Below are 22656 nucleotides of genomic sequence, written 5' to 3'. Positions count from 1 at the left end.
AAAATGATCCCAGGCAAGCCCCTGAACTAGAAGGTCCTCTTGATATAGCCATTACCTTAGGAAACTGCTCTGCAGGTCCGACCACCAGCAAAATGGTGGGTCTCCTTTCCGTGGCCTCAGCCCTTCCGTTCTGTTTCCCCAAAAAGCTTGGCATCTGGTCTCCCCGAGCTGGAGCCGGGGTGCCTGTGACTTCGTTATCACTCCCCTCTCTGGATCCTTGGCACCCAGCCCTTGGGAAGAAGCTAGACAGAAAATGCCACAGCATCTGCAACATCACGGCTTCCTCCCAATGTCGCCAACGGTGACCGTTCACTTTTGAGGAGGGATGTGACCACGGTACCAAGAGTCTCTGGCTACACAGCTGCTGGGAAGACTAGCCAGGGGAGTTGTAAGGCTGGCAGCTCTGCATGCAGTGGCTGTTTCCTGCTTTCTCAAATTTGCTAGCACTGCTGTCGTGCCTGGCCTGAGAAGCAGCTAGCTCACTCCGAGAGCCCGGCCGGGTTGCTGGCAGTGAGAGAGCAGCTGGAGCTTCTTCAATAAAAACTCACTTTTGCAGGTGGATGGTAATCAAACGTTTTGTTTTTAAAAAAAAAAAAAAGGAAAAAGAAATAGCCCAACAGACCTCTCCCGGAGGCAGAAGCAACTTCGAGTGCCCAATTATTCAGCTGTCCTCGCTCAACTAATGAGCATCACATAAGCGAGGACCCGAGCATCCAGCCTGCATTCTCACTGCAGCAGGGCGCGGCCAATCACCTCTGCCGACACTACCGAGTTCTTTATCCCCACCAGCAACACCCCTCCAATCACAGCCGGCCAATTCCCTGCAGGCGGCCGGCAGTTCTGCAGGGAGGTGCCCGCGGCAACCTCCAGAGGGGCTTCCAGTCTCACAGAATCCACCTTGGGCTGGCCGGTCCGGCGGAACCCAACTTCCTCCTCTCCACCAGGCTGCTTCCGGGATGACATTCACTATCAAGTTTAACACCATCAAGAGACCCTGGCAACACTTCCGAGGACATCTAGTAACACTTTCCTTGTTCCATTATCCCGTTCTCTGCAACTGCGTGTCACATAATGTACGCCATCTCAGAGCTGCTTCTCCTCCATGTCTCCTACACCATGAGCTGCTTGGGGACAGGGATCTGAAGAAAGTCACAGATCTTTCTACCCCTAGTACCCAGAGCGAGGCACAGGTGAAGTCTGTAGACTGAACTGAGTAAACGATCACGAATAAAAGGGAGTTAATCTTTGGTCATTTGTTTCTTAATTTACTAACAGACAAATGCAGTGTCCAGTTACCTTCACAAAGGTAACTCTTTGATACAGTATTCATAATCACTATTTTAAAAACAAACAGCACGGGAAAAGTTTGATAGTCTGTGTTGGGGAGCGTATGGGGAAACACACACCCTCATACACTGCTGTGAGTGTAAATCAGTACAATCTCTCTGGAGAGCAAAATAGTCACTGCTACCAACGTGACAAAAACAGAAAGCCTCTAATAGCAATTCTACTTTTAGCAATTTACCCTGCACATATACTTGCACATGTGAGAAATCACACATACATATATGATATATATGTTATACATACATGTGATAAAACATAAGGTTTTTTTGCAAGCCTGATTTATAACAGCACAAATTTGGAAATAATTTAAAGTTCTTTAAAGGGAAGTGGGTTGTTAATTAAGGCACAACCACACAACGGCGTTCTAGGCAGCTGTCAAAAGAAGTAAGGTGGGGGGCAGAGCTCAAGTGGTGCTTAGCATGCATGAGATCCTAGGTCCAATCCCTAGTACCTCCATTTAAAAAAATAATTAAACAAACTTACCTCCCACTCCCACCCCATCCCCCCAAAAGCGGCAGCCCTGCATCTATTACTATGGAATGACTAAAAATATCCTGTTAGATGGAAAAACCAAGGTGCAGAACAAAGGGGATAGCATGCTGCCATTTCTTCCTAAGCCTGTATACGTGCAGAATCTCTCTGGAAAGATGCACTAAGATTGATGGGATGGTTTGGGGCAGGGGAGCACTTGGGGTTTGATGGGAGAGAGGTAGATGGGAGATTTATTTTCACTGAATATCCTCTTTTACCTTGTGAAACCAAATCATAAGCATGTATGACCAGGCATGCATATATGCATACACACAGTAATTATTTAAAAAGAAAACATGAGAAGGGAAAGCAAGACAGCCCTGCTTGTTTGAAAGCTGATATAAACAAATTCATACTGTATAGTACAGGGAACTATACTCAATATCTTATAATAACCTATGGTGAAAAAGAATATGAAAACAAATATACATATGTTCATGTATGACTGAAGCATTATGCTGTACATCAGAAACGGACACATTATAAACTGACTATACTTCAATAAAATATATTAAAAAAAAAAAAAAAAGCAAGCAAGCTCAGGAGCCTGCATCGGTTGCCCTCTCACTGGATATACAGAACAACTTTACCTAGGAGTAGTTTTGTGTGTCGATTAAATGTCTAGTTTTTGGAGCCAGATCCCAGGTTCAATCCTGGCCATCACTCACTGGCTGTGTGATCTTGGTCAAGTTACTTTAGCTCTCTGTGCATTAAACATCCTTATGAGCCAAATGGGGCTAGTAAAAGAATCGTATTGTTACTTCGCAGAGTTGGCTACAGGCTAAATTAAATAATGTATGACGCTCTTAGAAGAGTACATCTTCGCCATTTTATCTAGAAAAATGATTGTGAGTTCACAGAACTGAACAGTTTTAATACTAAAGAAGAGCCAGTTCAGGGCTAAAATCCCTAAGTAAATAACTAATCCTTTAATGAAAATTAATCTTTTTTTTTTAGGCATTGAAAATCTGGTGAACTGGGGGAGATGGTGATGTTTCGGGCCTCCCTCTGCAAACATGAGAGGAACCTCTCATTCAGTAGGTCACTGGCTTTTCACTTCATGGACTCCTCCATACTACAGAACTGAGTTATGAACTCAGCGGGTGCCAGCCACGATGGACTGACAGGAACCAATTCACCTTCCTGCCTATAACAACTAAACGTCCAGACAAAATGTAAGAAACAATGGTTTTCCAGGTGTTGAACATTAGGCAATGAAGGGTAGTGACTCCTGAGATATCTATACAAACGAGCCCCTCATACCCCCAGCTTCCTACCTGGAGTTTCCAGGCTCCGGTGCAGCGGATGGGTAACCAGCAGAGCCCAGCTGTCTCCTCCTGTCGAAGAGAAGGAGCTGGGAGGCCAGGACAGCCAGGGTTTGCAGGACAGAGTACCAGAGAAGACAGAGCTGCACAGAAAGCGAGCTCTGGAGATCTGCTGAGGGCCCCCAAGCATCACAGCACGTGACTGAGAGGAAACTGCTTGAGGGTGGGGAAATCACAGTCCAAAGGCATCACAGGGCTGAGAATAGTTCCTGTTCCCACCAGCCAGTGTGGAAAACCTCATAATACGGGAAGGTTCAGGAAGGGTACTCAGAGGGTTTTGCCATAATAGTGGGGCAAAACTGGCCCTAGACTAAATGCTGTTCTTGCCTGACTAACAAAGCTTTAGAAAGCGGGCCCCGAAAGGCTCAAACTGCTTCCAAATAACTGTATCCCAGAGTAAAGCTCAAGAATGTTTATAGGAATACAAATATACCCAAGATAAAACCCTATAAAAAATTAACAGCAGTGTAAAGCAGGGAAAGATGACTTGTGATGAGAATAGAAATCAATCTGTTGAAACTGACCCAGAAATGGCATGTTTGATAGCATTAGTACTCAAGGATATTAAAAGTCACGTGTATCCCACACTCTCAAGCAGCTAACGGAAAGACCAAGCATGTTACAGACACTGCAGATACTCTAGATAAACGACAATGGCTGAGATGAAAAATACACTAGGTGGTTTTATACTTAGAGAATGCAGAAAAAAAGGTGAACGAACTTGAAGACATGGCAGTAGAAACTTTCCAAAATGAAACACAGAGAAAAAAACAAAACAATAGAAAAAAAATGGACAGAGCATCAGTGAGCTGTGGGACAACCACTAACTAACGTGACTCAACTGGAGTTCATGAAGGTGGAGACAAAAAATATTTAAAGAAATACAATAATGGAGAGATTTTCCCCAAATTTATTGAAACATCACAGTTAAATTTCTGAAAACTAGTGATAAAGAGAAAAATTTTTATTAAAAGCAGCTAGAGAAAAAGACCCATGACACACAGAAGAAGAAAAATCAGAATGGCAGGGGACTTTCCACCAGAAACTGTTAACCCAGAATTTTATACCTAGAAAAATACCTTCCAAAAGGAAGGCAAAAAGAAGACTTTTCAGACTTACAAAAGCGGAAAGAATTGATCAGCAGCAGATCTGCATTACAAGAAATGTTAAAGGAGTCCTTCAGATAGAAAGGAAATGACACCGGATGAGGGATGGAATGACAGGAATGATGAGCACAAGAAATGGTAACTGTGTGGGTAAATAGAGAACTTTTTCCTTTTATTTAAATCTCTTTCGAAGGTAAGTGACTGTTTAAAGCAAAAATAAAATAAAATAATGTATTGTGGGTTTAGAACAAATATAGAAGTAAAAATGTATGAGAACCACAGCACAAAGGCCAGGAGGAGAGAAATGAAAGCAGAACAGATGGCACACAGAGAACACACAGGGGGGCGGCAGATTTTAACCCGACCCTATCAACACAGTAGATGTACGCGGTTTAAACATCTCAATTCAAAGGTAGGGATGGTCAGGTTGGATTAAAAAAAGCAAGATCCAGCTATCTGTCACCTATAAGAAACACACTTTTAAGATACAAGCAGGTTAAAAGTAAAAGAATGGATACAACAATCCGAAATGTTGTTGTACCATATTATAGAGCTTCAAAACACGTGACAAAATCCAACAGAACTGTGAGGAAAAGGAGACAAATCCACAATTATAGTCAGATCTTAACACCCTTCTCTCAGTAAATGATAGAGAAGCAGACAGAAAATCAGTAAGGACACACAAAACTTGAACAACACTGTCTATCAACCAACTTGACCTAATTGGCCTTTATATAACAACATTCCACCCAGCAAGACTAAAATGCACATTCTTTTCAAGCACACACACAACATATTCTGGCCCATAAAACAAGTCTCATGAAATTTAAAAGGATTCAACAGTGGAATTGTATTAGAAATCAATAATGGGAAGATATCCAGAAAATACCTCAACATTTAGAAATGAAATAATACAATTCTAAATAATCCATGAGTCAAAGAGAAAATCAAAAGAGAAACTGGAAAGTATTTGGAATGCTGTGAAAGCACAATACATCAAAGCCTGGGGGGTACAGCCAAAGCAGTCCTTAGAAGGGAGTGCCTGCATCAGAAAACAGAGGTCTCAAATCAGTGACCTCAGTTTCCGCCTCAAGAAACCAGAAAAGAACAAATTAAACCTAAAGTCAGCAGAAGAAAAAAAATAACTAGGCAAGGAAGAGACCAGGCCTTATTTGTCCTAAAATCTCCCTTGACCAGCACCTAAGACTGAAACAGAGCAGGACCTTGTGGGGTCCTCCTGAGTACAAAGCCTTTCCGTGTCCCCTGTTTCTTGTTTGTAGGAAATAGGCTTCATTCAGCCTCCTAGACCTGCCCTGAGTTCCAAAGGGCAGATTCAAACAGTTGCTAATCAGGGAAGGGAGGGAATGCAGAGACAAGGGAGGAACAGTCAAGAAACAATAGTGCAGCCTTGGGACAGTGTCCTGGCTCCTTCTTAAGGAATATACATCGCAGTATCTCTGAGTTCTTTGGCAGGAACTAAGGCCCCAACCCAGGTGGAGGGTGTCAAGTTCAGGCTGAGCACAAGATTCCTGGAACACTGCCCCGTTACCTCCCCAGCAGCCAATCAGAAGAAAGTCACACACCCTGCTGCTCTCACCCCAAATTTCACCTACAAAAGCTTTCCCCCCCAGACCATTGGGGAGTTCGGGTCTTTCAAGCATAAGCCACCCGTCCTCCTTGCTCGGCCCTGCAATAGACCTTTTTCTGATCCAGACTTTTTTGTTTTGGTTTGTTTGGCCTCACTGTGCATCCAGCGCAGGAATTTTTGATAACAACACAGGGATTAATGAAAATCTGTTCAATTGCATACTTTTGCCAATTTTTTTATTTTAAAGCACTTTTTCTAGTATCTTTGATTTCCTCGTGGGTTAATGCAGTACATCTCTTTCGTTATACCACAGCATCACCAAAACCACCAGTATCTGGTAGACCAGTAGTTTCATTTGCAGTTAGTATATGTAACACAACTCCACTCACTTAACTTTCTTGGGTATGAGACAGGGTTGGCAAGCATTACCCTTCTGTAACTGTAGATTTATAAACATCAACAGAACCTGGTTAAGATGAGGCTAATCACCTGCAGAAGTAACCCACTCTTCCAAGAATCTAGAAAATAGAGACTTGGCAGGTAAAAATGTGTCACAGGATCACCCATATTTTTCAGAGAAAACAACAAATTCTAATGGAATGGACCACTGGTGGGAACCCATTCCAAGTTATCCTGATGAACTGCCCAGGGTATAAAAGACCCTGGAACATCACACAGGACAACTGGAGATTCCTTGAGGGAGTCTTGTAACAGGGCAGAGAGCTCTCCCACGACCGACTCCAGGCAATGTTCCCTGTCTGTCTCCACCAGGTTTAATACCCATCTATCTTAGAATTATAATTAGCATTCAGAAGAGATGCTGTCAGAAAACTATTAACACTTTATTTCTAACTGAAAAATAAAGCCAGATTTTATTTGACAGAAAGCCAAACTGATGTGATTTGAAAAGGAGGACTGGCTTGGCCAAGTAGGTTATGTGGAGAGCATTTTTCATAAATTGAACGATTCAAATCTGCAAAACTCTAAGGTTTTGACCAAAACTAAAACCAACAAATGAAAACATTTATAGCAGATATACTGTATGCCAGAAATTATTTCCTCCACAGCTACTAAACTTCTGACAGATTTTTAGATGTCAACTTAACAATGTGCCAGGGGCCCATCGTTTCTTAAAATTCTTTTCAGATGGTACAGGAGCAAAAGAGTTTGAAGGATCTCTTTCATACATTGATAGGAATGATTCGCCATTTCATAGGCACCACTGTGCAAGGTGACTATCCTTCTCCTCTGAAATGAAACAACTGGTGAATTTAAACGCTTAGATCCTGAAAAAAATGGTTGTAATTTAAAAAAAAAATCACTTAGATCCTAGGTGCTGTCCCAGGCCGCCTCACCGCAGGAATGGCTTCAGGATATCACGCAGGACTTTAAAATTAAACAGCCTCCTACCCGCGACTCAGCCCACAATTAGACAGTGAAGAGGAGCCGGGCACCGGCCTCACTTGGCAGTGAAGGTAACAAAGCTGCGGTAATGAAAAAGGTGAAATCCCCCGATCTATTTCCATTTTAGGAAGTAAAACCAGAAAATCTAGCTTTGGCAAAAACTCCGTGAAGCGAACTCCTGTGACCGTGGAAAAGAGAAGTGCCCCACAGAGAAAACACCCCATTCTCTTGGACGGCTAACTTCTGGTAAAAAACCTGTCTCCACCAAGGTCCCAATTTCTAGGTCAGTGCCAACTAATAAAGATGTCTTTCTCTTTTCTCTAAAGGAAAGTTAGGGGTGTACAAAATTAACCCAATTTTAAGTATAGGATTTTGAGATGTAGCACGTAACTTAAAGATCTGTGGAAGCAAGAGCCTGCACAGAAACGCAGCGTGAAGTCCTCTTCTTTTCCTGCTCTTGTAAGAGCACGGTTCTCCTTTCAGATTAGAAATATGCCAAGTGTAAGGAGGATGGGGAGCATCTGGTATTGAGGCCGGCATGCAAAAATCCAATCACCTAAAATGATCAGAAATTTCTCAACCAACCCAAAATTGATCAGTGGGAACCAAACCATAGGCACGTGTTCAGCCCACTTGATCTTTATTCGTTCCTTCTCTTCGCCCACATAAAAACGGCAAAGCAGCAGGTTTATTATTAAAACAACACTAAATGTTTGCAGTCTCTTAAAGCTGATTTCAGGATTGCACTCTAAAATTAAGACCGTCTGAATGAGTGCAAACATAGCTGTCACAGGCTGCTTGCTCTGTACTCGGGGAGGACTTCACAGGGAAGAGCCCAGACTCAGGTATGAAACCCACCGGACAGACGGCTGCCTTCAGCAAACAGACATCAGAACTGCTCAGGGTGTGAAGGGCAGCTGGGAGAATTCGTGTAAGGATGACTGGTTTATACCAGCCGGCACTCAGAAACAATTCAGAAAAGGTATTATTTACCAGATTCTACTTTAACTGCTTACATAGGTTAAGGAAGCAAGTCTGGCAAAAAATTACACCCAAGACATGCATGAAAAAAGTGAAAAAGTTAATCAGTGTCCATAAATGCATCACTCAGGGCTGCTACCGGGATGTCATCTCTCCCGAAGGTGCTTCTGTAGAAGAATCCTGGACAAGTCATTTAACCTCTCTGAACTGGACAAACCTTGAAAGCCCTTTCAGTTCTAACATTGTAGGGGTTCAAACTTGAGCTAAGGCCACCAACCAAAAGTGACAGTGGGGTGGGGAACAGGCCAAGAGGATGGTGAAGGTGTCCACTGTAGAAGTGGTTTCAACCAACACAGCTCTTTAATTGTGTCAGGCCAAAGACAAGGATCCATCACTCTGCTTTATTCTTGGTGATCTGAACTACTCCCTGCCCATCTTTTTCTCACCACTGGCATGTCAATATTTTTTGGGGGGGGGGTAGTTTCTCACATAAGTTTAGGTGGTTTTCCTTGTTTTTGGTAAGAAGAGTCACATCAGACTCCAGCCAAGAAAGGGGGGAGGGGGGCTGGGAGAAAGAAGGCAGGAGGCCAGGGGTGGATGGAATGTGGGAAGCCTCACAAAGGAGCAGCAGAAACAGGGACAGCCACCGTCTCCAGTTTCCCCTGAACCCTGGGAAAATAAGCCATGACTCACCTCCTTTTTCAAGCTTCCCAGCCAAGAGTTTAAAGCCGATAAGCAGCTCCTTATGGTCTACTTTGGTTATTCATTTACTTTATATGGAGGCACATCTTTAAGACAACATCTTCTTTTCTTTAGGTATTGTGCCTCATACAGCCCGCAGTTAGGAAGAATGTCCCTGTCATTTCAGTCATTTGCTGCCTGAGCACCATCAGGGGTCTTAAAAACGCTGAGCTGAGGTCATGCACAGATACATCCATGTCTTAAACTGTAAAAATAAAGGTTGCAAAGTTTCAAGGGCTCATTAGAAGGACCTCCAGCCATGGAAGGAAGGAGGCAGTGTATGCTGAGCTAAACTGGGCAGAGTCCAAACCTTGGGTTCTGCCATTGCCTTTGCCTTCAATCAGCCTGACCTCCGAGCCCCAGTCCCACTTCCACAAAAGGACAAGGTGAGATAATTTCCAAAAGTTTTAATTAAGCGCTACTTGAAGCTTCCCTGTTTACAGCTTCAAAGTGAAATCCATCTTTGAGAAAAGACCATCCATGGCTTGGGAAACAGGCAACAGGCTGGTGAGAGCAGAGCTCGTGGGGCCCATTTCCCTCCGGGAAACCTGTGAGCCAAAGACATCGTTGTGTGTAAAGTGACGGTGACACTTCAGTAACTTTTTCAAAATCTCCTGCCACCAAAGATTATTTTCTTGTTTTAATCTTCCTAAAGACTAGAGAGCCCAGCCCTGTCAGCTGACAGGAGCTGGTCCTGTCCCAGGGGCTACACACCTTTTACTGCCAACCATCCTTTATTACCCCCCACCCACCCACCCAGCCTTTCTCCTTCCTTCTAGTCCATGTTTCATCTTAGCAACCTATAAAAAAAATATAACCGATTACGACTAACTCTGGGCATCTTATTTTGAAAGACTCGATATGGGGAAAAGTCACTTGGTGTTGAACACCCTCTGTGTCAGACCCTGTACCAGGCTCTATACGGACTTCATCTAACTCAACCCCACAACAACCCACTGAAGTAGTCCTACCACCACGATAAGGAGATGGATTAGGAGACCTGGAGAGGTTGAGTGACTTGCTCAAGGTCACATAGCTTGCGAGCGGCAGGGACAATACTAGAACCCAGGTTTATACCACAAAGCCTCTAGTGGGGTTTTTTAAACAGTTTTATTGAGATACAATTTGCAGGCCACAAATCATTCAAGTGAGTGTACAATTCAGTGGCGTTTCATATATTCATAGATCCATGCAACCATCGCCATGGTCAATTCTAGACTGTTTTCATCACCTCAAAAAAAAAAAAAGCATACCTATTATTAATTATCACCTTCCTATCTCTCTGTTCCCCTCAACTCCCAGGCCTAGGCAACCACTAATCTACTTTCTGTCTCCACAACTTTGCTCATTCTGGAGTGTCATAGAAAATGGATCATGTAATACATGGTTCCTTGGGACTGACTTCTTTTACTTTGTGTCATGTTTGCAAGGAAAGCCTGCACTCTTAACTCCAAGGTACACGGCCTTGGTGAAGGGACCGTGAAGGTACGGACAGCATGTCATGTGGGAAAAGCCTGGTGAAATCTATGGCTTTTAGCAGCAGCAGAGATTGTAGGAAGATAAGACAAATGTTTTCAGGGACCCTTGGATCACTTGGGGCAAATAAGCAGCAGATAACAAGTAGACGGACTTCAGCCTGGTCTAAGAAAGGACTCACAATGAACCTGACTAGGTCCACAGACGAAGGGGCTGAATGACCCTCTGTGAAGGAAGCCACAGCAGCAATGCTCCCCTTACTGGGTGGGAGGCCAGCCTATAATGGCCAGTGACCCGTCCACACCCAAGACTAAGTTGTTTGGTTCTGCCAAATTCACATTAGTAAAAGAAGAAGGGGTTAAAAATGGAAAGTCTGCTCTGATTTAGTTTAATGAAGCTAGTCCTCTCTGAGTACAGTTTTGTTCACTGAATTCATCCCACGGCTGTGTGCTCAGCTGGACTAGAAATGAATACCAGCCAAATATTTGCTTGTCTCATTTCCCTGTGGTTTCTGTGAGGCTTCAACAATTGATGATTCTTTGAACATCAAAGGAATTCACCACTTGAAGCTCCAGATCAGACCTACTCTGGTACATTATTTATCACTTGGTTTTAGAATCAGGGTACCTAGCTCCACCTTTCCAGGTATCAACTAATTTTTAAAAATATCTTCTAGTTGACTTGAGGATAATTTCTTCATGCCTGGAACCAATTTTACAACAATATAATAACATAGTCAGTTTTTTTTTAATTTTTTAAAGTGGGGGTAGGTAATTAAGTTTATCTATTTATTTACTAAAAACAATTTTTTAAATGGAGGTACCGGGGATAGAACCCAGGACCTCGTGTATGCTAAGCCTATGCTCTACCACTGAGCTATACCCCCCCGCAGTTAGTTTAATGTATGAACTCAATCCAGTCTGCAAACAGCATTTTTGTCTGCATTTTTCCTTTTCTAATGGGTCATTATATTATATCAAATTATGTCCACCCCTTTTCTACAGAAATGGCTCTTCTTAGCCTATCTTATCTAAATCCAGCTACTTAGGTAAATACTTGCCCACAAATGGCCAAACATTTAAAAGGTATAGAGTTCAATAATACTGTCTGATTAAGCAACACCAACTTGACATTAAAGATGTTCCATTCAATTATTTCAAATCAACAGAGTTTGCCTCATGTATACTGCTCAGGTTAAGGGGAGAATTAGGGCAAGGTGGATTCTCATTTTTGACAGGATAACCTCTGGATAATCTTGACACCTATTTTGGGAATAACAGATGGGGTTCTAAATGGATTGCTCCTCAAGTTCTCCCAAAAGCCCAGTTTGTGAGGCTTAAACTCGATGGTGTGTATGCAAGTCTCTGAATGGGCAAACGCAACCACACCATCTTCTAGAATCCTCACCTGCATCAAACACAAGCCCCTTGGGAGAGCCTCACAAGCCTGAGCTAAAGAAACAACTGTTGACATGTAACACAGCTTGTGTTCTTTCCTTAACTGGCTGCCCGAGTTCTAACCTATGTTATTATTTGTTTTCAGAAAGACATTTTGTTTGGTCACGTGGAAATGCCTTAAATAGGCAATGCTATAATTAGCTCTAGCTGAAGTCTCATCTCCTGAAGTTGCTACTGTTGTCGTCATCTTTTTTCTTTCCCTAATAAACTCTTCCCTTCTTTTGTCCCCGAACAGGCTTCGTGCTCACATGCTCTTTACAAAGAAAATTTCCCTGGCTGGCCGCCACTGTTTTTTTTGCCCACTGCCATTTTAAGTATATTTTCCTTGACTCCCCATTTCTTCTAAAACAAAGGCAGATGCCCAAACCTGCTGGTTCATTTCTAAAGAAAACTTGACCCAAAGGTTGTAACCTAGCAGGAGGCTTTGTACAGTCACAAGGCCCGGGTTCACCCATCACCTACTGAAAATCACTTAGCTGATTCCTGTGCAAACCTGAGCCTCTCAGACTGGTCCTACAGGGTCACACAAAGAAGCTGCCAAAGTTTGATGCTGTGGTTTTCAGTACCTAGTCCCGAGGCACAGAACCCATTTCAAACTAAACGGCCCTCCAGATTCTCTTTTGCCTTTGCTAGCTCTGTAAAACTGCAGCACGACTTTTTCTGCATTGTAGCTAATACTGATACTACTGCAACAGGAAGTGGTGGTGGGGGTCAGGAGGCAGGCTGTCTTCCTGTTGCCCAGCTATTCACAAAAAGGAAGGTTCTTTCTTTAATTCTTAAACTGTTTGCCACAGAACTGACCTGTGCTCCTCCACCGGTAATAAATGAATAAAATGGATCATTCCCAAGCTCTCAAAGCTGTATAATTTCCCATTCAAGGCTGAAAGAGTTGTAGAAACAGAGTCCATACTAAATCCACACACCAAAAGAATAAAAGAGAATTGTTTTAGATCATAGAACTTAGTCAGAGCTGAAGATTTTAGAGCCAATGTGACCCCAAAGGGCTAGGCTCCCTTTGGTTAATCAAAAAGGTTTTCCTTTCAACACTGGAAAGAAAAATGATCACTTTCTCCTTATTTGCCCTCAGAAATTTACTGCTCCCAAAATGGATTAAGATCACTATCAAATGTGCCACAAACTGAAAGAACACTGTGATTCCCAGTTGAGGCAGAAAGCATGGTATAAACACCAAATACACTCCCACAGCCAGATGACCTCAATATGCCTAGTGGCATATACAATGTGGTAGGTTCATAAAAGAAGAAAGGTTCACCTAGGCCCACACCTCCCTGAGCCCACAAGGCACAGACCCTTTGAGTTTAGCCATCCCGTCTTTCCAAGTGATTTATTCATCGGTTATGGATGAGAAAATATCCAGCTCACATCATTTTCTATGAAACACACTTTAAAAGATTTTTTTAAACTTGTTTCTAAGGCTCTTGGACTTAACCCAATGATTTTATCTTGCACAGTGTTATACTTGGTCTTCCTAGGCTCATCCTAAGCAGGTGAAATATCTTGGATGTTGATCCAAGATATCTTGGACATAAGTTAAAAACACTTTACATACACCTACTTGACAAATTGGCTTAATTCACTGGCATTTTACAAGATTTTTTTTTCACACTTAGCCATGAGAGATTCTCTAATTCTGGTATGTACAAATGGACCAAAGGAACTAACAGCTATAAGAAAAACAGGTTACTAGGTAAAGTACTTGGTATTCCTCCTCCAGGTTATAAATCAGGTTAAGCTACAGTAAATGAAATACATGGAAAAGGGTAGCTACAACTAAAAAGTCACATAGAAAAACATATGAGAAGCAGGGCAAGAAACAGCCTCTGCTAGAGGTTTTTATACAAAAAGGACAGCACCTCTCTGTCCCCTTCCCCCTTGGCCAGGAGCCCACTCCAGGACAAGAGTAACAATATCCCTCCTAGGTGGACCACACTTTTACCTTTAGGAAAAATTTCCCCCTAGAATCTTTCACTTCAATCTGCAGCCCTGTAGACCACAATCCCACCTCCTGGATAAGCAAGTCAGTGGGGATGAGTCTAACCACCCACATGTCACCAATCTGCCTGAAACCCCAGTTCCCATTTTTTTTCAACTCCCACATGTTTCTGAGGGGAACCAGATCAGGGCCCACGGATGGCATGGAAACGAGAGGGGAAGGAGGGGTGCCCCTGGAAGAGGATGGATGAAACCACTTAATGGTGGCTAGAAGGGAACATCAAAGCTTAACCCTGAGGTCAGAGGTGACATAGGGCAGACTCTTGAGACTTGGCCTTCTACTTTGAGGAAAGTCCGAGAAAGAAGGGACTTTTCTACCAAAAGAATACCCAGGGGGTGACCACCTGTACCCAGTAAGAGCCTTTCCCGCAGACCCAAGCGCTCACAGAGATTAAGTTCCACTCCCACCAGGGCATAAGTGGGGTGTCCATCTGTCACCCAGAGGGTTCCAGCTAGCCCGTGAGGTCGTCCACCAAGCCTGCCAAGATCCAAGGGGCTACCCAAGAAGCCGGTGGTGCAGACCAGACCTGTCACCTGGACCTCCCGGAGATGCTGGGGCGCGAAGGGGGACCCTCCCCACCCACGCAAACGGTGCGCGTTGTCTACCTGGAGCTCGCCCTCGGTGCGATACAGTCCCAGGCGCCGAAGCCCCACAGCCAGGTCGTTGACACACAGGCCGCCGTCGCGGTTGACGTCGAGAGTCTGGAAGAGGCTCCACAGGCGCAGTCGGTGGTCCGGGCCCCCGCAGACGGCGCCGCCGCACGGGTCCACGGACGCCGGGGACGAGGCGGACGACGAGGCGGCGGCGGCGGCGTCCGGCGGCGGGGAAGCCACGCAGCGGCACAACACACTGCTCACCATCGGGCGCGAGGTCGGGGCGACGGGCGCGGGGCGGGAGCGGCGGGACGGCGGGGAGAGCGCGGAAGACACGCGGGTGTCCTCAGACGGCTAGCGCGGGCTGGGAAAAGCCGGCAAGCTGGAGGGATGGGCCGCTTCCGGGAGCCCCGCCCTGCCGCACGCCGGCCAGTCACAGACCCGGACGGCCCCCTTAGGGGCGGAGCCTCTCCGAGGACTGCCCATGCAGCCTTAGACTACCCGGATCAATGGAGAGGGCGGGGCGATCCCCCGCTCAGTCTCGGGCCGATTCAAACTAAGGGCGGTAGGGATTGGCTGAGCCGGGCCGGAGAGAGGCGATCACGCAGTGATAGGCAGAAGTTTTGTGATTGGCAGGCGGAAGGACCCCGCGTCCCAGTTCCATTGAAAAGCGCTGTTTGGACAGTGGCATCGTAAGGATGGGAGGAGCTGTCGTGTACGGGGAGATCTTGATCTCCGGTGGCAAATAGGATTTACGTGAGGAGCAATTGTGAACTGTGGTTGTAAGGCAGAGTCTGCGCCCTTGGGTGGAATTAAAAATTAATTGGCCAACGGCTCAAGGCCGAAAGCACTAGGGATCCTTAGGAGGCCGGGTCTGGGTAATCTAACTCCCTAAACCACCAATAAAATAGCTGAATTTAACGGCATTAAAGTCATAATGCTGATGATTGAACGACAGAACGATTTTCCAATGGAACTGAGTAAAGGCTAAGTTGGGTGGAACGCTCTGCAGCGACAGACACACCTTTAGACCAATGATCAGACCAATTACAGTAAGTAGGCGTGCCCTTTAGCTGAGCGACAGATCAAGGGAACCAGTGATCGACCTGATATCTGAGCCGCGACCAACCGGGAGGGCGGATTCCCTTGAAGAGGCTCTGGAAGGCGGGAAGAGGGGAAGTGGGCGGATCTCCGCACACCCCGGCGGAAGAGGCAGATTCAGGAAGCCATTACGCAGCTGGCTGGCAGGGGCTGAGCCGGTCGGGGCTGGGCCCTACGCACTTTACGTAGCGAGGGGGGTTACCAAAGGCCTGGTGCTTGGCCTTGGGCAAGCCCGGCCTATCCCCCGTAGAGGGGGGGTGGGTGACGAGCGAGGCTGAGGAAGAAGAGAAGGGGTATTGGGGCCGTTAGGGGATTATAATTTCTTTAAAAAGCAGAGTTGGGAGAGGTCATGGCCGTCCCAGCCAAGAAGAGGAAGATGAACTTCTCTGAGCGAGAGGTGGAGATCATCGTGGAGGAGTTGGAACTGAAGAAGCACCTGCTGGTGAACCACTTCAACGCTGGGGTCCCTCTGGCTGCAAAGAGCGCGGCGTGGCACAGCATCCTGAGAAGGGTCAACGCCGTGGCCACCTGCCGCAGGGAGCTGCCTGAGGTCAAGAAGAAGTGGTCTGACCTTAAGACCGAGGTCCGTCGCAAGGTTGCCCAGGTCCGGGCGGCCGTGGAGGGTGGTGAGGCCCCAGGGCCCACTGAGGAAGACGGAGCTGGTGGGCCTGGGACAGGTGGGGGTAGTGGCGGCGGTGGCCCTGCTGTAGCCCCAGTACTGCTCACCCCCATGCAACAGCGCATCTGCAACCTGCTGGGCGAGGCCACCATCATCAGCCTGCCCAGCACTACAGAGATCCACCCCGTGACCCTTGGACCCACGGCCACCGCAGCCGCAGCCACGGTCACCCTGACACAGAGTGAGTGACCTCTCCCGCCCAGTCCGGCGTGCCTAAATGGGAAGGGCCAGCAAGAGCTGGGGCAGCCCAGGGAAGGTTGGCCGCTAAGGGTCAGAGGTCAGATGGGAGTCTTGGAAGACCATGAGGCCTTCCAAGAGCTTCTCCAGACAGAAGTGATCTTGTTCTCTCTGGGACTTCCTCAGCACACAGTCTGGACTTCTGACAGGCTGGCTTGCTCTCCAGTGTTTTGCCACCATTCAAGTCCATGACTGAACCATGTGGTCCTTGAAGACAGAGACCATGTTTATATCCCTACAGGACTTATCACAGGGCCTGGCACATACTAGGCCATATTTGTTGAATGAATAGGTAGATGGACATCGATTCTGGACAAAGACATTCTGGTTTTCAGTGTGGTGAATATTTATCAGGCACTGCTGAGGAACTTGTTGTTAATCTGTTCCTGCATTCACTCATCAAACATCAGTGCAATTCTGTGCCAAACCCTGTGCTTAGCACTGGGATTATCAAGGTGTCTAAGAGATAGGCTGGTTATATTCTAGTCAGACAGTTAAGACACATGTATGAGTAACTGCACCGTCAGTTGGGAGAACCTAAGGACTCAAAAGAGAAAGGGGGCTTCCTGGTGGGGGTGGGGGCACACAGTTGTCGTTGGCATTAAAGGATGGAGAAGACTGATCTTTCCCCCATGTGTGGAGACCCGAACAGCCCAGTTAGAGTACCTTTAAAGGTTCTCAGCTACAGATGACAAGAGAACTCGCTTTGGTTGGAATTTTTAGTTCAGATAAGGGTTTGAACCAGTGACTGTTAACTGCTTTTTGTGATGGGCTGGAAACTGTATCACTCAGTGATTCCCAATAGGACTTGAGGGAACTGGGTGTGTGTGTGTGAGTGCCATCCCCCTGTGATGTCTTATTTCTCAAGGACATTGAGGTGGGAAAGAGGATCAAACACTCGTCTACACCAGTTGCTGTTCTGGAACAGGCAGGGCCTTTAGGTATTTCATTGACCAAGGTAGTCAAGGAGATGGGGAGGCATTTACTAGGTTCTTCAGCTCCTGCCGCCCCACTCCCATCTCCTTTTTCGCTTGGCCATGAAAGACATGGAAGTCAAGAAAGCAGCGAAGGAGGTAGGTCTAGCTGCAAACAGTTCTGTAGAAAATCCCATCCAGGATGCCTGCTGTGTGCTGGCACTTCAGGGAACATGTGGCCCTGCCTTTATTAGCCAGAAATGGCCCAGTGAGCGGCTATGAGCACATTAGACTTTGATATTAGGGAGACCTGGATTTGCTTCCTGGACCTGCTAAATGAGCTGTGTGACCTTAGGCAAGGCACTCCATGTTTGAGTCTATCTCTTCGTCTCTGAAAATGACCTCTGGATGTCATTATGAAGATTCGTGGAGCTAATGAGTGCAAAGGGTTAGCACAGTGCCTGGCACATAGTGGTGCTCTACATTTTTGGCTGGTCTTATTATTAGCATCTTTGCTTTTGCCAGATCTGGGGCTGGCCCTTTGGTTATTAAGTAGATTAAGATTCTAACCCCCTTAGATTCTAGATTTATACACGAAAGGCTGTAAAGCTAGAGGAGACCTGAATTCCCCAGAACAGGGCTTAATGGCCTCGTCTCCACCCCACATGGCCAGCCTCACTCTTTCTAGAAAGTGATCTGCCCCTGCCTTTGCTCTTTCTCTCCCACAGTCCCCGCAGAGACCACCTATCACACGCTGGAGGAGGGAGTGGTAGAGTACTGCACGGCCGAGGCTCCCCCGCCCCTGCCGGCCGAGGCCCCAGTGGAGATGATGACCCAGCACACGGACGCCTCGGTCAAGCCACAGGCGCTCAAGAGCCGCATAGCCCTCAACTCAGCCAAGCTGATCCAGGAGCAGCGGGTCACCAACCTACACGTGAAGGAGATTGCCCAGCACCTGGAGCAGCAGAACGACCTGCTGCAGATGATCCGCCGCTCCCAGGAGGTGCAGGCCTGCGCCCAGGAGCGCCAGGCTCAGGCCATGGAGGGTACCCAGGCAGCCCTGAGCGTCCTCATCCAGGTCCTCCGGCCCATGATCAAGGATTTCCGCCGCTACCTGCAGAGCAACATGCCTAACCCCGCCTCTGCCTCTGACCCTGGACAAGTGGCCCAGAATGGGCAGCCAGACAGCATCATCCAGTGAGGGCTGGGGGTCGAGCCAGCCTTCCGCTGTGATTGGATGACACCGCCATGGTCTTGTAAGTGGGCTGTGCAATTGGCCTTAGGCTAGGGCCGGCCATGTGGACAGCTCCCAATGTGAGAGACATTTAGGGGTCCACTGTTTCTGAGAAATGAAGAAGAATTTGTTGGGTTCCTGGGACCCCAACTCTCTTACCCCCACCCCTGGAACTGTCCTGCTAACAACCTGGGGGTCAGGCGCTGGTGATGGGGCCCACGTTGTCATGAGCCAGGGCTTGTGACATGACCCAGACTCAGACCAGAACAACTATAGGGAAGGCCGTCACTGGGGGCCGTCTCACAGCCGAGGGTCTGTGCTGAGATACCCGCCGCCCCACCCAGGTGCCGTCCTTTCAGTAAGATGTCCGTGGTGCTGGCAGTGGCACTTCTTCCTCCCTTGGGAGGCAGAGTGACTGGTGGGCGTGAGGAGGAAACCCCACCCTTATCTCCTTCTCACTGTGCCTCAGTTCTCAGGGGACTCTAGTTAATGCCATGCTCTCCCCCAACCCCACCACACCCAGGCACAGCAGGGGCCCTTGTTAGTGCCCTGAGCTGCCCCTGCAGTACACCCAGGCGGTGGCCTGCCGCAGTGCCGGGTGTGGTGGGGACAGCTTGGCTGCCATCTGGTCTTCCACTGCGTCCTTGGGCAGCCCTTTGGTGGTTTGTCCCGACAGCTTTGACTCAGGTCAAGCATCAGGCTTTGGGTGCTGTAAATGTTACTTCCTGCCCCACTGCAGTGGGTCTGAGGCTTCTTCCAGAAGGCTTCCTGCAAGCTAGTTGTATTTATTCTGTACACGAACCCCTCTGGGAAGACCTCTAGGACCTCGGAGGGCAGCTCAGACCCCACCCTTCCTCCTTGCCTCTCTACTGACTGTGCGTTTCCAAAACTCAGTGCAGAAAAAAGCCTGCCCAGTATCGTATCACATCCTGGACTCCTTTCTCACATCATTCAGCACCTCATGCTTTTGCGAGACCCTCACTGATGGGTTGGGTGAATCTGGAGGCCTGATTGGCCCTGAATGTGCAGCGTGGGAGAGTTGAAGCTGACCTAAGAAGTGGGATCTTGGACTTCTGTGCTCGGGGAAGAGCAGACCAACCTCAGTGCTGAAAGAGGTGGCGTTCCCGGTTCTGTTCTGATGTTTTCTCCCCATTTGTACAGACTTTACCCGGATGGCATTTGTCTGTTTCATTTTCAGAATCACCATCGAGACCCTTGCATCTTCCCCAGTCATTTCCCAAGTTTGCCATTTTGTTGCTAACGCCTTGGCTACACGTGACCGATAGTTACAACTCAAGGCTCCAGATCTCAGCTAAATAATGAAGGTGCTGCCCTTCTGGGCACGTTTAGAATCGCTCAGCTCCACTGTCGCAATTACGGGAAGATGCCCCCAAAGACGATTAAGCAGTGACTTCTACACCACCAACCTCTCTGTAGGGGACGTGTGCAGTGCCAGCTACAGGGCAATGGAGAGGAATCAGGCTGGTGAGGGAGTTGGGTGGCAGCCTGTCTAGAAAACGGTGGCCCCTGGCAGCCTGGGCACCCGCCCTCCATGGAGTCTACTGGCTCCAGCAGAGAAGCTTCAGGGACTCCCTGAGGGTTTGCAGCTTGGTTTGGTTACCTTCTGGGATTGGCAATCTGAACCAATGTTGTGTCTGTTCCAATTGGGTATAAAGAGGAGGTTTAGATCACTTAAACTGACTGGTTCTTTCCAGGTCATAATTTTAAATTAAAGAAATACCACTTTTTAAAAAGAATACACATATCTGTGTCTTCACTGGTTATATATGGAAGATGTATAGGCTTGCCAAGAGCAAGGGCCGGCACACTATGTCCCACAGGTCAAATCCGGCCCCCCAGCTGTCTTTGTAAGTAAAGTTTTATTGAAACACAGCCATACCCCTTAATTTACTTAATGTCTAGTTGCTTTTCTGCTACAACAGCAGAGTTGAGTAGTTGGGCCAGAGACATCTGGGCCATGAGCCAACAGTATTTACTCTCTGGTCCTTTCCAGAAAAGCCTGCCCATCCCTGGTTTAGGGCAGTGCTTCAGACTCTGGATGAGTATTACTTTGGGGTGTTTGTTAAATATAACCAATTCCTGGCCTCATCCAAAACCTAGAAGAGACTCCTGGAGGGAGAGCTCTAAGAATATGCATTGTAAACAAGTTCTCTGGGTGATTCTCATGTTTTCTGAAGATTAAGAACTTTGGCTCAGAGACTAGGCTTAAACTCAGCTGGACTTGGGATAATGCCCCCAGGGAGTGCTGGTTCTAGGAGTTTCTTCTGGACAGTTGAAAAGTCCTGCCAAGCAGATTCTCACTTAAGATCAGCCTTCATTCTGGAGGAAGCCCAGCCTTTCTGGACAGAGTTATCACTCTCCAGTATTTAGTGATAATAAAACTGACAATTATTGAGCCCCTACTCTGGCCTTATAAGCATTACCTTATTGACTTCTTGCAACAGCCCCATGAATTAGATACTAATGCCGTTTTCAGTTTACAATTTACACTGAGGATCAGAGAGGTTAAACAACGTGCCCAAAGTCACACAGCTACATTATCCCCTGGAGTGTCCCATATTTTTAAATTGCTGTTCTGAACTCTTTGCTTTTTTTTAAACACCTTTATTATGGTGTGATTCCTGTACAGTAAACTACACATTTTTGAGACGAACAATTTGATGAGTTTTGATAGATGTAATTGCTGTTCTTGACTGTTAATTATCCTGACCTTGCTGCCAGTGAGATATGAAATCACTTAGAGATAATCTGAGCCCGACCTCGAGTTTCCAGGTAAATGAGGCAGCCTAGAAGGCAGCTTGTGTTATTGTTCTTCTTGACACTTGAAAGGGAACACAGTGATCTCTCCTACTCCCTATAGGAGAGATCACTGTGTTCCCTTTCAAGTGTCAAAGGGAAGGGAAAAGGGTGGTTTTGCACCTTGATGGCGCTGGTGGAGAACGGTCACTTATATGGGAGCGATTTCTTTGGAATCCTTCCTAAAATGTGGAGTTTTGTGTAAAGGAAATCCTCCAGGCCACTGACGCTTACTACTTCAAGTTTTGAAATCTTTTACATTTTAAGCCATTTTGTTGGAAGTCTTTCACAGAGATTCCCTTTGTGAACTGTATTTTACCCAGAGGTTTCTTATTCAATACGTTTGCACAGCAGGCCGGGAGAGGCAGTGCTTGGACATGGGCTCTGGCAGGTTTGGGCTTGAGATGGGCTCCACCCCTTATTCACTGTGTCTCAGCTTTTCTGGGCCTCAGTTTTCTCCATTGGAAAATAAGGATGATGAATGATAGTCCGTACCTGACAGGGGTGACATGGGGTGTTACACATTTACTGAGCACTTAGTATGTCCAGACACTATTCTAAGCACTGTACGTATGAACACATTTCACGAGATCATGCACGGAAAACACTGAGCGTGTGCCCAGGGCGGACATAGCAAGTGCCCAGTAAATACTGGCTGCTGTCATTATCAGCGCAGGATCTGATACTCTGGAGAGCTAACTAGGGCATCTCTTTTTGAGATCACAGTGAGAGCTTTGTCAAAAGTGGCTTCAGCCAGATGAAAAAAGATGTGACCCTGGAACTAGAGGGTTGCCAGGACATGGAGAGCAGAGAGTAGGAAGGTCTGAGGGTAGCCTGGGCATGGGAACCAAGGCCAGTACAGGGAAGAGCTGGACACCCGGAGGCTCTGGTACAAAGGTTTTGAAAGAGGCGGGTTGAGCGAGTTGTCAAGAGCTGAGATGCCACGTTCTCAGTAGTCTCTTAAGACAGCAAGCTGAAATGAGGGTAACAGTCAAGCCTTCAGTCACTTACTGTGATGGTATAAACAAGGGGAGAAAGCGCCATCCCCGTAGGGTCCCAGTGTTCCCCACGGGACAGGGCCAGCCAGGGTCAGACGTGTTGCAGATAAGGG

General features: G+C 46.8%; 2 protein-coding genes across 3 annotated transcripts in view; one reads left to right on the top strand and one right to left on the bottom strand.

The window, feature by feature from the left end:
* SLC25A25 (solute carrier family 25 member 25) overlaps positions 1-14947 on the bottom strand; it is a 31160-nt gene extending 16213 nt beyond the window's left edge. The window contains exon 1 of one of the 2 annotated variants that reach the window (XM_006205472.4): positions 14576-14947. In XM_006205472.4, the coding sequence (XP_006205534.2) occupies positions 14576-14830 (255 nt within the window). In that variant the 5' untranslated portion in view covers positions 14831-14947. Of the gene's footprint in view, positions 1-55; positions 680-14575 lie in introns of those variants that run through there. The other variant, XM_006205473.4, reaches the window with a different exon arrangement.
* An 833-nt stretch (positions 14948-15780) lies between these two features.
* Positions 15781-21366, top strand: NAIF1 (nuclear apoptosis inducing factor 1). The gene is made up of 2 exons (XM_006205476.4): positions 15781-16524; positions 18223-21366. The coding sequence occupies exons 1-2, from the start codon at positions 16014-16016 to the stop codon at positions 18693-18695; spliced, it is 984 nt and encodes a 327-aa protein (XP_006205538.1). The 5' UTR covers positions 15781-16013; the 3' UTR covers positions 18696-21366.
* Positions 21367-22656: the final 1290 nt, after the last annotated feature.

This window comes from Vicugna pacos, chromosome 4 (genome assembly GCF_048564905.1).
Source record: "Vicugna pacos chromosome 4, VicPac4, whole genome shotgun sequence".
NCBI classification, from domain to species: domain Eukaryota; kingdom Metazoa; phylum Chordata; class Mammalia; order Artiodactyla; family Camelidae; genus Vicugna; species Vicugna pacos.
This window is presented reverse-complemented; position numbering and strand designations above follow the sequence as displayed.

What these genes read in the sequence shown, in the direction of transcription:
- NAIF1 (XM_006205476.4), top strand. Translation starts at nt 16,014, where the DNA reads ATGGCCGTCCCAGCCAAGAAGAGGAAGATGAACTTCTCTGAGCGAGAG. An exon ending in CACGGTCACCCTGACACAGA is followed by an intron (nt 16,525 to 18,222) that starts GTGAGTGACCTC and finishes TCTCTCCCACAG; the next exon opens with TCCCCGCAGAGACCACCTAT.